The 13,900-nt window shown below is 38.7% G+C and overlaps 1 protein-coding gene and 2 long non-coding RNA genes across 7 annotated transcripts; 2 read left to right on the top strand and 1 right to left on the bottom strand.

Moving 5' to 3' along the window:
- Window positions 1–4,793: 4,793 nt before the first annotated feature.
- LOC134178878 (uncharacterized) lies at window positions 4,794–6,329 on the top strand. The gene is made up of 4 exons (XR_009969711.1): window positions 4,794–4,964; window positions 5,090–5,129; window positions 5,890–5,942; window positions 5,996–6,329. It is a non-coding gene; the product is annotated as an uncharacterized LOC134178878 (long non-coding RNA).
- An 815-nt stretch (window positions 6,330–7,144) lies between these two features.
- Window positions 7,145–8,001, top strand: LOC134178580 (uncharacterized). Its single transcript, XM_062645450.1, has 2 exons — window positions 7,145–7,946; window positions 7,993–8,001. The coding sequence occupies exons 1-2, from the start codon at window positions 7,173–7,175 to the stop codon at window positions 7,999–8,001; spliced, it is 783 nt and encodes a 260-aa protein (XP_062501434.1). The 5' UTR covers window positions 7,145–7,172.
- An 11-nt stretch (window positions 8,002–8,012) lies between these two features.
- On the bottom strand, window positions 8,013–13,578 carry LOC134179038 (uncharacterized). Of its 5 annotated transcripts, XR_009969758.1 has the most exons (7): window positions 13,519–13,578; window positions 11,997–12,075; window positions 8,904–8,977; window positions 8,749–8,848; window positions 8,554–8,683; window positions 8,331–8,494; window positions 8,013–8,245 (listed from the first exon to the last, which is right to left on the bottom strand). It is a non-coding gene; the product is annotated as an uncharacterized LOC134179038 (long non-coding RNA). The 5 variants fall into 5 exon arrangements; XR_009969757.1 differs by lacking the exon at window positions 13,519–13,578 and having other exon boundaries at window positions 11,997–12,239; XR_009969756.1 differs by lacking the exons at window positions 11,997–12,075; window positions 13,519–13,578 and having other exon boundaries at window positions 8,904–10,560.
- Between the last annotated feature and the right edge of the window lie 322 nt (window positions 13,579–13,900).

The following is a 13,900-nucleotide window of genomic DNA, read 5'->3' as shown; positions in this document are numbered from 1 at the left end:
TATCCAGATGCTCGTCCTGTGACACGTTGTACCATGTACTGCGTATATCGCCGATCAAAGTCTTCAGTGTCTTGGTCAGACTCAAAACCTAACAACTGAAATGACTCCCTTGGATATAATGGGTGTATATTATATATCGGCGAGTCTGGCGGTACCTGCAGTCGTAGCAATGTACACGTGCTATGTACAGAAACAGTCTCCATGACTGTAGCTTCGGGGAATCTTTTGTTGTGGGCACGTCTACTTAACATCCCCATTAATCTTTCACATCCAAACATCCATGTGCTGTACACAGTGCCATACTTTCGTATTGCTACAACGGAATGATGAAGAAGATGTAACATGACAACTTGCAAAGAAGCTGGAAAGTTTAGTTCTACTTCAGCTAGTGTTTCATGAATTAATGATTCAAGGACGTCTAAAGAAACAGCAGTATGTACTGAAGCGGCTATATCACGCAGACAATCAAGGAGACGAAACAAGACTAGTCGTTGACGTTCACCAAGGAGACCACGCAGACAAAATTTTAAGATTCCGGTAGTGACTAGTTTCAGCCAATCGCTGGTGCGGTGTATCTTCTGATAATTGGTAAACCAGGAACCTGACTTAAAACCGAAGCCTATCGGTAGACAAATGGACATTGCACGGTCATTGGCAATTCTGACCTCTTCCGGCGTCAGTTCCCAAGGCCCTGGCAAAGGTTGGACGTCGTCCTCTCCATTGGCTTCTGATGGCCATAAGTCAAGAAAGCGTCCGTGATCACGTTCTTCTCGTAAAACGTGGTCCCCAACTTTGACAGAATCTCCCGTGAGGCACCGAAACAAATGTACCAAGACATTGCGCTGTAAGTGCATAAAATCTACTGGTACATTCCCATGCAAACCAAGTCGCACACCAGGAAGAGCCTCTACAGCTGTAGGCCCGTTGACTCCAGTCTTCTTTTAATATTCTCTTAAACCTCTTTCTGTCATTATTCCTTCCTGTATCCTTTGGCGTATTGCCAAACATTCTCTTCCTTGGGCAATGACGTCTTCGTGATTTCGTGGTTCGGGTGTGTCAAGGTTCTCTGGGTTGGAATTGAAGGACACTGTGGCACTTCGTAAATGATGACTGAGAGAACGAATGTACGCTCGGTTGTTGAGATAGACCACCTTTCGTAAATTGTGAACGTGTTGTCCTTGAATAGTACAAAGATGACAACCTTGCATAGCCCCTTGCCCTTTCATGCATAAAACTTTTGACTGGGCTTCGTAATCCATAACTAGAATGTCAGTCACACTTCGTACTATTGAGCCATCACTGAGGACAATCCCTTGATCGAATAGTTGGACAAATTCGTCAATTACGGGCCTTAGAAAAGAACTTATGTTTTTTAGAGAAGGACCAGGAATGATAATTGTCAAAAAGGAGTGGCAAATGAATAACGTAACTCTGGAGGCAGATTCAAAATATGAGCATAAACAGGCCACAGAGTAGTCCGTTGACCTCTTGCGAAAGGGGTTGACACCATCATTGCTAATTGCTAGAACAAGATTTCGTCGATCTCCTTCCATGATACCACCATTGACAAATAGAGATTTCCAGTGGTCGGTCTGATGTAGGTCATTAACGTACCCGTTGCTTGGGGATGTAACATTGTGATGGTGTGTCAGCAAGCCAACCATTCGATCACTTTCCAAAACTTGTTTTAGTCGTGGAATTAAGGGCAAGACTTTGAAGGTTCTTCTTGGGGGACGATCGAGTCTACGACGTTTGGGTCTGTATGCCCATGATCTAGGTTGCCTGCGGTACCGTCTTACATTACATTCAGGACATCGCTCGGCGTCGGTCAACTCTCCGTAGTAGGCACGACAGCCATTCGGACACATGTGAAAAGACTGTAACTGTTGAGGGCGTAGTAACCTTAGGAACTGTTTGTATGTAGTTGAAAGACGATGTTCCTTTGGCAAAATATGTGCCAACAGCTTGAGCAACGATTCTAGCGCTTTCTTTGTTACACCACTGTACCGAGTAAACCAAGTTCCCAATAAGAGTACTGTCTCAAGAATGGTGGTACTAGAGCCGGGGTAGAGATAGTGACGCAAATTGCTCTGGTTATCGCTGTCTTCGTTTTCAGACTCACCATCGCTGCTGCTGCTACTGCTGCAGCTGCTGCTGTCGACCTTGTGTGTATGTTGTTCTCCGTGTTCAGGACTAAGTTCATCTGAAACAGTCATATGTTAGAATATGCAACCTCCCTCTTACTGAGAGAAAACATATAACGTTAAATTTATAATATTTAATAAATCTATTATCATTATATAATTTTAAAAAGTACGTTATTTTAAATTTGGACTAAAGCGGCGGTCAAGAAAACAAATTAAAATGTATGCATATTAATATTTAATTAATTATACATATCAATTGAATTTGTCTTAATAACAAAAATATATAAAATAACAGTAAAACTATTATGTATATTACTATATATATAGGATTCTATACACTTGTTGCATTTTTTTAGTATACTTACAAATTATGCAAAAATTCATGCTCTAAATTCCAACCTTGATTAGCTAATTGCACTCTAAATCTACTTCACCTGAACATTGAACACCTGCATGCACGTCTTCTTCTGATGACACTAGAGCCTCCATTTGCTCATCATTTGCGTGTTCGAATTCAAAAGTTTGATCGGACTCGCTTGGCGTTGAAGAGTGTCGGCACTCTGCAGCTGCAGGGCGGTGTATTCCGTGCTCTTTCAGATGTCTTCTGATTGTGCGTTCACTTAAACGCGATCTTCCGCGGCACACTGAACACACGCAGAATTCTTTTCCGTCATCCATAACGCGTTCGTGATCCTCACGTGTTAAAATAAGAAATTCCGCGTTTATCCAAACTTATTAATTTATTTAAATGCAACATCACTATGTCTTAGTGACACGTGCACACTGCGTGATTACATGCACTCCTCTCAATCATTTGGCACTAGGAGAAGCTCTTGAACATGCATCTTCATTAATTAAGATTGATACCCCCGTTCAGTTCATGCAAATGTAAGCCGTAGACAAAGGCTCTAGAGACCAACGGTTTGATAGAGCCGTCAATCATGATCAGGTTCCGCCCATGGGAGGGGCTACGCAGTATACAATCGAGTTGATAGGCGTAGAGCTGTCATTATACGCTTTCTGCCAGGAATCATGGATGGACCACCTGAGTTGATGAAAGGGACGAGAGAACGCTTACGATACAGGGTAAGCTAGTTAGGTATGTGCATGATTAACAAAAAATCGATGTTCGTGGACTGATCAAATAACTGCATCGTGCATACTAATTAATAGCTATAGTTTCTCTAGGCAGAAATTAGATTGGCGGCGGATAGCCTTGGCAAGACCTGCTCTAGAGCAGACTTACAAAAGGCTTCTAAAGGAGGTAAGCTTCGATTCAGATGTCAGTATGATCTCTTCGCGTGATCTCGATCGGTGATCTATAGCTAATATGCATATGTCTGTGGAAACAGGTTGTCAAAGTCTACTCTAGAGTAGGTCTTGCCCAGGTTATGGGAGACATGCGGGAGAGAATAAAACGGCGTGAGTATGACAGAGAGTAAGCGTACATTGTTTTGCACTGTTGTATGCATCTTTTTCATAAATTTCGTCTCGTGCTTCGATATCTAGACGAAGACCTCGTCCTTCGACAGCAAATTCCGCCACAAGCTCGAGGTCGTCTCAGCACTCTAGATCTGATCCATCTCTGCACGAACAGCTCCAGCCAGTTGGTGGTCAAGACGTAGATTTGGAACACCTGCAGCTGTCGCCAACTGCAACCTGTGAAACTATTTATACAGGTTTCTTCGTGCACGTGACAAATGCAATTCATTAACACAATAATTTCAATTCAATTTGTTGCCATGGTAACAGGTGAAATAGATTATGCAGAGCTGGCGACAGCTGCAGGTACTGTAGCAACTCCAAGACAACAGATGCTGCTGTTGCATCATGAGACGCGCTGTCCGGTGGCTCTGGGATTTCCAGCTGACAACTTCCAAATGATAGGTATTCTACAAATGGATACTCTAGTATAGGGTGACTTATAATTATTAGACATCTTTTTTGATACAGATTCTTTTTTAATCGAAATTATTCAAATTATTGATGGGGAAATGATTATACCGGGAAGCAGAGGAAGAAAACTGGCATCAATGGAATTAAATGTATTGAGACATTAGCATCTCACTCATGCTCATATTGTCACTGATCTTTTCCTCATAGGAGAAAATTATATGGAAGAAACAAGATTGTCAAATAATTTAATTAATTAACTTGTGATTGTAATTTGTGTTGTATGAATTTACAATAAAAGATTCTCTGAATTAGAATTATTTTCAACAATCTGTCGCGTTACCGCATGCATATATAACTGGGTAGTAAATGCTACGTATATGACAGTAATTGAAAAGCAATTAGGCCGTAATTAGACGTAAATTTTACGTAAATGACCAGTAGATAAACCGGTTTTTGCAACGTCAATAGACGTAAGTTAGAGTAAATTGAGTCGTAAACCCTACGTAAAACAACCGTGAATGAGCCGTAATTGCTACGTAAATGAGCCGTAAATGAACGTAAATGAGCCGTAATTGCTACGTAAATGAGCCGTAATTGCTACGTAAATGACCGTAAATGAACGTAAAGTGGCCATTTACGAATAAATACGTCTATTTACGAGTAGCATCGGCGTAAATTACGATGATCGTAAATTCGATTTACGTGCTATTTACGTCGATTTACGAGCGTGCGGGCCAGTAGTGAAAGTTGGCAAGCCGCGGCTGACTGCGTAGCTATAGAAGCCGCCGTTTGTGGCAAATAGAGGGATTACAACTGGCACTTTCATTTACTTTTGAATGTGAGCGTGAGATGAAGAACTCATCAAAGCATTCAGAGGCTGATCCAGAACCCGATCGAAGGGGGGTCACAAAAACCGATCAGGTATAGTATGACGTGACATTCATTAAAAGTGATGTGAAATTGCTTTAGACGTCCATTAAATTAAGATGACAGATGTGTTAAATTCTGTTCCGAGAAACATGTATAGATATCTGGACTTTGTCTAGAACTACAGAAGACAAGTAAAACTGCAGCAAAGCCTTTCTGGTAAGGAAGTTTTGGTTACGAGTTGAAGCAAGTTGACTGGATAATCTGAGTTCATGCACTGACTGACGAAAATAATCAGAAGACGTATTTCTGAAGGGGGGAACGTGCCCCCAGTGCCCCGTCTGGATCAGCCTCTGGCATTGTCTCTCAATAATATAATTCTGGAATATTTTTACAGATAACAATTCTGTGCTAAACAAACATTGTGAATAAATTCTATCTTGCAGATTAATACTGTTACATTAATTAATTAATATTGTGAAGCTAACTAGATAGTTATTTAATAATTTCTTTTCATTGCAAAAGAACATAACATGTATTTGTTACATTATGTTATATTATGTTTATTATACTTATGTTATGTTACATTATGTTATGTTATCTTGTATTATGTTGTGTTGTATTATGTTGTGTTATGTTGTTATGTCATGTTATATTGTGTTATGTTGTTTTATGTTGTCTTATGTTACATTATGTTGTATTGTGTTTTGTCATGTTGTGTTGTATTATGTTTAATATGTAATGTTATGTTATGGTATGTCCACAGGACATAGCATAGCATAACATAACTAGTACAACATAACACAAAACAACATCACATGACATATCATAACTCAACACAGCATAACATAACAATACAATATAATGCAACATAATACAACATAACACAACATAACACAATATAACATAAACAACATTACAATATAACACCTCATAACACAACGTCACATACTACAATAACATTGACATTGGATTACAGATAGCATGTTTGCTGGATGAGAGAGTGTATTGGTGATCTGATGCTCTCTTGTGGTGTGTAAATGATCTCTTCTTTACTGATTTTTCTAGAGTATGGTCTGATCTAGGTCAAAGGTACACATTGTAAAGGACTGTTGATCTTCGCCTCTACCTTGCTGCTCCCACCTTGCTTGTGTAACACTAAATAGACATCAACTTTTGCCAGATGCATGTTGTCCATTTGGGAAATTCAAATTGACAATGATGACGTAATTGCTAGTGTGTTAGTTAAATTTCTGAGTTTCTGCGCAGAATGTAGTCAGTGTAAATGCTTTATAATCTAATACATGTATTCTAGATTAAGGCCATGACCTGTTGTAGTCTACATACAGACACAACTACATAGTTTGAACGGCTTGTGCAACTTTTCTATGTAATAATGTTCAAACAGACTAGTATTGTAGCATATTTTGAAATATATATGTGTATATATATATATATATATATATATATATATATATATATATATATCAATATTTTATATTCGGATATCAATCCTCGATACGCATGCCTTCGTGCACGTGCAGGTGTTCCTCGGTCCCGTGCCAGACAACATTGGCACGAGAGTATTCGGGTAAATTATAACTTCGCGGGAATCCAACAGACTCGAAAAACGATCAACGACAGCTCTTTGTTCTAGCAGAATGGCTACTTCGCAACTCTGTATAGATCCCAAGATGCTGATAACGAGAAGGTGAGACAATGCAATTACGTTCAAGTTTGTAGGAGTGTGCTTGGCAGTACGTTGCGTATCAAACTTGTGGCTGTAGACTAGTTTTCAAACACATCAATACCGTTCTACTAGAATACAAATATCGACGTTTGAATGTAACAAAGGAGCTCAAACTGTGACCCCAAAAAAATTGAACTCAACTGTTAATATTACTATTATTATGGTAAAATTTTAATTTGCTTGATTATTAAATGTAGAATACCATATACTTGTATGCCATATTATTTTATTAGGCAGTTTCAAAAGTTGTCTGCTCTCTTAATTAATTAAATAATAGCAATTGACATAGTAAAACAGTACGTCAAGAGTTTGTTGAATAAGCATTTTGTGAACTGCAAGAGTACGTACTAACGCTCTACTAGGTACACATCTTTCAAACAGGAATTGATATTTACACACACACACACACACACACACACACACACACACACACACACACACACACACACACACACACACACACACACACACCACACCACACACACAGAGCATGGCTTCAGGTGTCATCTGACATGCATAAACGTTGTGTGTTTTCATTTTCAAGGTCTCCTTCAAGCTTGCTTCGCCATGAATGCTTGACATACCTGCACTCTGCAGTGACTAGTGACGCCTGCCAGTTGAGAGCATTTGATACCTCCCATACTACAAAGTGTACAGATCGACCCTCGTTTAATTCTTGTCATGCCACCCCAAAGAATGTGCCAAGATCTTCTATCTCAGCTGTTATAAAGACATCAAACAAAACCCTCAGAGCTGTATTTCCCTATGGTATGTTTGATGAAGAAGGCCTTAGAGAGTTCTTGACATTGCATGAAGCTAAGAAAACTGAGTATGAAGTCCAATGTGAGACAGAGTGGTTTACTTCAATAGAACAGATTGTCAACAGACCAATTAAAGGCTTAAATGGACACCAGTTACACTTGAAAGAAATCAGTACTTCTGACATATGTGCATTAAAGACAACGCTGTGGTATCAAAAAACTTCTGATGTTATTATGGGCCACCTCTCTGTACAGCAGTTGTCCACACTAGTTTGTGACAGATGGGTTACAGAGGACGTGATGCAGCACACTCTTCATTGCTTAATAGAAAATGTCAAAACAACGACCAGGTATACTGTGCAGTATGGACCCCACTTTAGAGGGCAACGCAGGGAATTACAGTTGCTTGAAGATGCAGTTAGCTCAAAGCACATCAGACTAATCTGCTTTGCCATTAATGTCCGCTTTGATGAGACAAGTGGAACAACCTGGATGACGAATCGTCTGCTGTCAGGAAATCATTGGGCACTTGCAATTATCGATTTGCAAACAAAGATTTTATGGTATGAAGATTCTTTAGGATATCCCATACCAAGCAACATTGACATTGAATTTAAACCAGTACTGAATACACTGTCAAATGCCACAAAATCAAGAATGTGTTTGTCAAAGAAGGCCTTCCATGTGACAAACTTCGATAGCCAAGGTAGCCATGTCTGTTCCTGTTTATGTAAGCACTATCCCCTCCAAACTTGTGCCTCCATTTGTGGCCTTGTTACTGTAACTGTTTCAAGTCTCCTGGCATCCTGCAGCAACTTCTCTACCTGGCATGACATGACAGGATCGGATAAAAAGTTACATGTCACTATAGTTCTTGCAAAGTTGTGATGAAGCCAACTGATCACTCACCTCGAATTAGACTTTCAGTGGCTTCATGGATTTTGAATGACAACATTCAAATGTCTCAACTCATTGATTTCAACCATCTTGAAAAAGCATCAACCAGAAAAATACCATTGTTGAATATTACTCAAAGACACCCACTTGTAGAAAACATCGAGAGTGCAACAAAACTGGTACAGAACTCAATTAAATTTCCCAGTTCTTGCTGCAAATAACAATATTGTATCACTTTATTTTGTAGCTTGACATTAAGATGATGACCAATCACAAGGAAGCAGAAGAAACAGCTGATATCTGGAAATCAACTCTCAAGAAACATAAAGCTGTTACAAAGAAACATCCCATTCTCACTGCAAAGACTGTCAGCAGTAGAGAGACACAGATCAAAGACATTTCTACAGGCTTGGACAAATTAAGTAAAGACCTCTCAAGCAAACAGTAGCATAGAAAGCTCTTCAGGTCTCTCTATTCCGGCTATTGAAAGCACAGTACATAATGACCAATTCTTACAGTTGAAAGAATACCTGCCACAAACAAGTGCATACATCATTGAAAGTTTCAACACCTAGAACTAGAAACCTTCCTTGCAGCACCACCATGTGCTTTTCAAGTTCATTTTTGGCTTCAAGTTGATACAGACATGGATACAACAGCTAGAAGAGAAAACTAAAACAACATATCGAATTACAAAAGGCACTGCATGCATATGGCACAACAGGGAAAAGAATCATTTTCAAAACTGTTCGGCACTGCCAACATAAAAGAAAAACACCAATAAAGAAAATGCCAATCAAGAAGTTTGGCTATGTCAGAGAAGGATGTGAAAGAAGCACAAGAGACAAGAAGACAGGCTGCCCATCTACACACTCTGTCACAATTATGTCACCAGACAAACACATGAAACATCCACTATATCCATGTTTGGTGAACTGTTGTTCAATCACAATCATCCAATAGATTCTGGCCATGCTCTCAGCTTTAATTAGACCAATATCTGAAACAGACAGAAAGGCATATGTCCACTTGTTTGAAGATGTCAATTCTGCATCTAGTGCGAGACATGAATATGTCACGTCTCTTCAGCTAGAATATGATGGAAACCAAGCTATGGAGAGAGTATTAGCAGATCGTTCAATCAATCCCAGCACTCAGGATGTCCAGAGATTGTTCCGAAGTTGGAGGCTTATGACAGTAGGAGCTGAAAACGGTATGCCAATGTTTGTAAGGCTAAATGCTGAGATCAATTGACACAACAAATTCACTGAAGCCGATGGTGGCAAAGTGCACATATGCAACAGTATACAGCTCACACTGACAGTAAGCTAGACATACCTTCCCACAGCCAAGACCATCCTTAATTACTGCAAACCTAAAGAAGTTAAACAGCAAACAGAAAGTCCATTTGTCCTTGCTATTGTCACACCTCTTATGGCAAGAGTCCACAAACTTGTTCAGCAAGCCGGAGAGATGGTGTTTTGCGATGCCACTGCCAGCTTGGACAGGTTAAATACACCAGTTTTATAATCAGCGCCGCAACTGCTGTGGGGGCACTACCGTTAGCAGTACTGATGACATCAGGGGAAGATGTCTCAACTATGACAGAAGCATTTCGCATCCTGAAAACAATTTTACCACCTGATGCATTTTTCAGGCGAGGACCACAGCTTGGACCTATGGGCATCATGACAGACGATTCAGCTAGTGAAAGGCAAAGTCTTAGAGCAACATGGCCTCAAGCTACATTGTTTCTATGTTCATTTCATTTTCTACAAAGTACTTGGCAGTGGTTATGGAATTCCACATCTGAGGTGGACAGGAATGACCGACTCCTATTTATGAGTATGGTCAAAGACCTATTGTTTGCCAAGACTTCAGAGCAGCTTTATGCTGCCAAGAATTGAATTGACTGCAATGAGAAAGTTCAACAGCACAAGTTATTTAGAAAACGCTTGCAGCAGTATTGGGAGAGACGCGATGAATGGTGTGTATGTCTCAGAAAAGACTTCATGACACGTGGAAACAATACCAACCACTATTTGGAGCAAGTCATTCGTATCACCAAAGACATTATATTTGATAGGTTGAAGGCTTATAATGCCATTCAAATGTTTCATTTTGTGACTAAAACAATGGATATGTACTACAAGCGTCGACTACTTGCTTTGGCTGGCAACCGACTAGATCATTTTGTAGCACTTCGGTTTACAATTTCAGGAATGAATGCAGACAAAGCACCCCTTCCACACACAATCCATGCCACTGAATCAGAAGATGTCTACACAGTTGAAAGCAGAACACAAAAGAACCAGACTTGGATTGTAGACCTACGAGCAGGAACATGCACTTGTCCAAGAGGAAGATAAGGGCAGCCATGTGCACACCAGCTATCAGCATCACTGAAATATCGATGACACTGTCTCAACAAAATCCCAACAGCATCGGCAGTTGGATGACGTCTATATGCCCAAGTAGCAGTTGGAAAAGACGCCCTACCCCTGCAGTTCCACAGCCACCTTCACCAAAAGGAAGAAGACAACTACATGGAAACCTTAGATGTTGAACCAGAATGGAAACAGGAAAATGAATGCCTCCTGTCAGGCCAGCAGAGTATCACATCAGATGAGAGTGCACTCAAAGTTTCCCTTACAGCTCAGGGAGATGACTTTGATACACCAGAAAATCCTGAATGCTTGTCAATTGAAAAGACTTTGTCAGTACAAAACATGACTAGTGAATATGATGATGTCACAGCTGGTCTTGCAAACACAATGGAAGACATTCACCAAAAACTGGAAAGTGGAGATGATGAATTCCTAAAATCAGTAAAAGAATTTTGCAAGCAGTACAAGAAAATTAGTGGAATGAACGCTAAGAAACTGATATCTTACTGCAAGCCTTCTTTAATATCTGCCTTTCATAACTTTGGAAAGGGGCGTGGTCATAAACTCAAATGCACTAAACGTGTAATCAGAGTGCAGCCAACATCTGTCAGCAGGAGAATCATAAAGCGTTATGGAGCAAAACCCATAAAAGCTGGACGCCCTTCTTTCCACCAGATAGCATCAGCCAACGTAACACATGGGGTCAGAAACATATGTCGCAACATTATGCCAAGGCGAAATATTCGCTCAAAAAGACTGCACCGTCTCCAAACCAGCATTGACCAAAGCAAACAAAATGCTCGATAAGAATGCTATCACTAGACATGTCATTACTTGTACAATTAATACGTGTAGCCTAGTTACTATGTTGACAATTGTTCAGTAAATTTGCTTTTAGTTACTATGTCTTAGTTAATTTGCGGACACAGCAAGAGCATTAATAACTTAATTAGACAAAAGGTACAGCAATCTGAATTCATGTAGTGTGCCCAGCTTTATGTCACAGCTTTATAGATAATGTTTGAAATACAGGATTTGACACCTGTTTCTAGGTGTATGTCAATAATAGAGGCGTTGTTTGCTGTGTGTGTTCACGATTGTGCGCCTTGGATGCATAAATGTAGACATGAGCACATTCAGACAAGAGGCCAAAGCCAAGGTATGGAACTCAAAAGCTACAATTGTTTTATCGGACAACCCATTAATCCGCCATAGTTTAGGCAAAACCAATTGTGTCCGATAAAACAAAGTGGATTGTATTTGAACTAATACAGAAATGTATGCAAAGTACCTCATTTCATTGTTCACTTGTGTAATCAACAATGTTTCTTTCCAACACTTGTACAAAGTCTCAACACTTCAATTCTTTCCTGCAAACCCAAAACAAATGTACATTGAAAATGCATTCTACAAGAAAGCAAATCACAACTGCGACTGCATGTGTTGAGAAGAAACACATAAAGCAACACAAACATTGACAAAAGACACATTAGTCAGCAGAACCAAATGCAAGCTATACCACAAATAATACAGTCATAACAGCAGTTCTGTCACTGAATAGATCTTAAATGTACTTTCTGCTACTTACAGAATGTGATTCTAAATTCCTGTCTTCCTCCTTATCTCCCTCTTGCATTATGTTGTATTATGTTGTGTTGTATTATATTATGTTGTGTTGTATTATGTTATGTTACATTTTATTGTTTTGTGTTTATTATGTTGTATTATGTTATGATACGTTATGCTATGTCATGTTATGTCAATTAACATAACATAACATAACACAACATAACATAACATAACATAACACAACATAACATAACATAACATAACACAACATAACACAACACAACATCACAAAATACAATAACATAACACAACACTACATAACATAATTCAACACAATATAACATGACATAACATACACATAACGTATTATTAAACATAACATAATACAACATAGTACAACACAATACAACATAATACAGTATAACATGACATGACATAACATAACATAATAGAAAATAACACTACATAACATAATACACAATATAGCATAACATACCATAACATGACATTACATAACATCGCATATTAAATAATAATAATAATAATAATAATAATAATAATAACAACAGTGTATTTGAATAAATTTGCACTGCGTACATTATGAACAAAACTAGGGCACAGTTGTGCAGTTCATAGTGTAAATACAGCAAAAGTTTTAGAAACATCTAAGCTACACAGTTATGATGTTAGTCATTGACAAGCTGGGCAGCAGCTACTTGCAACCGCAAGCTCGATGTCTCCTTGTTGTTGCAATCTCGGCTTCATGCGACAACCTTGTAGGCACATTATTGCAGCCCCGAGAAGAGCCATATTAAATACAACATCACATAACAACATAACATAACATAACATAACACAATACAACACAACACAACACAACATAACATAATACAACAGTACATAAGATAACATAACAATACAAACAACATAATATAACATAACAAAAGTATTAATTAACACAATATAAGATAATGTTGTATTTGTATCATGTTATGTTTTGTATCATGTTATGTTTTGTAATCATGTTATTTTGTAATGAAAATAAATTATCAAAATACTTAAAGTATCTAGTTCTAGTTAGTTTCACGATATTAATTAATTAATTAATTAATGTAACAGTATTAATTTGCAAGATAGAATTTATTCACAATGTTTGTTTAGCACAGAATTGTTATCTGTAAAAATATTCTAGAATTATATTATTGAAAGACAATGCTTTGATGAGCTCTTCATCTCACGCTCACATTCAAAAGTAAATGAAAGTGCCAGTTGTAATCCCTCTATTTGCCACAAATGGCGGCTTCTAGCTAACACTACTGGCCCGCACGCTCGTAAATCGACGTAAATAGCACGTAAATCGACGTAAAATACGAAGGCACGTAATTATTTCGTAATTTACGATCCTGGGTCGTATTTTACGTCTGAAGTGTAGCTTTGCGCATGCTCTTTGCGACGTAAATTACGAAGATCGTAAATTACGAAAGATTTACGTGTCTTCGTATTTTACGTCTATTTACGTCTTATTTAGATACGTTGATTTACGCAACATCGCTAGGTCATAATGACACGTGCACTGTGTGATTACACTCCATCATTTGACATTAGTCTAGAAGCTCTTGAACATGC

The sequence above is a fragment of the Corticium candelabrum genome, chromosome 4, assembly GCF_963422355.1.
Source record: "Corticium candelabrum chromosome 4, ooCorCand1.1, whole genome shotgun sequence".
Taxonomy (NCBI): Eukaryota; Metazoa; Porifera; class Homoscleromorpha; order Homosclerophorida; family Plakinidae; genus Corticium; species Corticium candelabrum.
The sequence above is the reverse complement of the archived record's forward strand: the minus strand, read 5'-3'. Positions and strand labels throughout refer to the sequence as shown.

What these genes read in the sequence shown, in the direction of transcription:
- LOC134178580 (XM_062645450.1), top strand. Translation starts at nt 7,173, where the DNA reads ATGCATAAACGTTGTGTGTTTTCATTTTCAAGGTCTCCTTCAAGCTTG.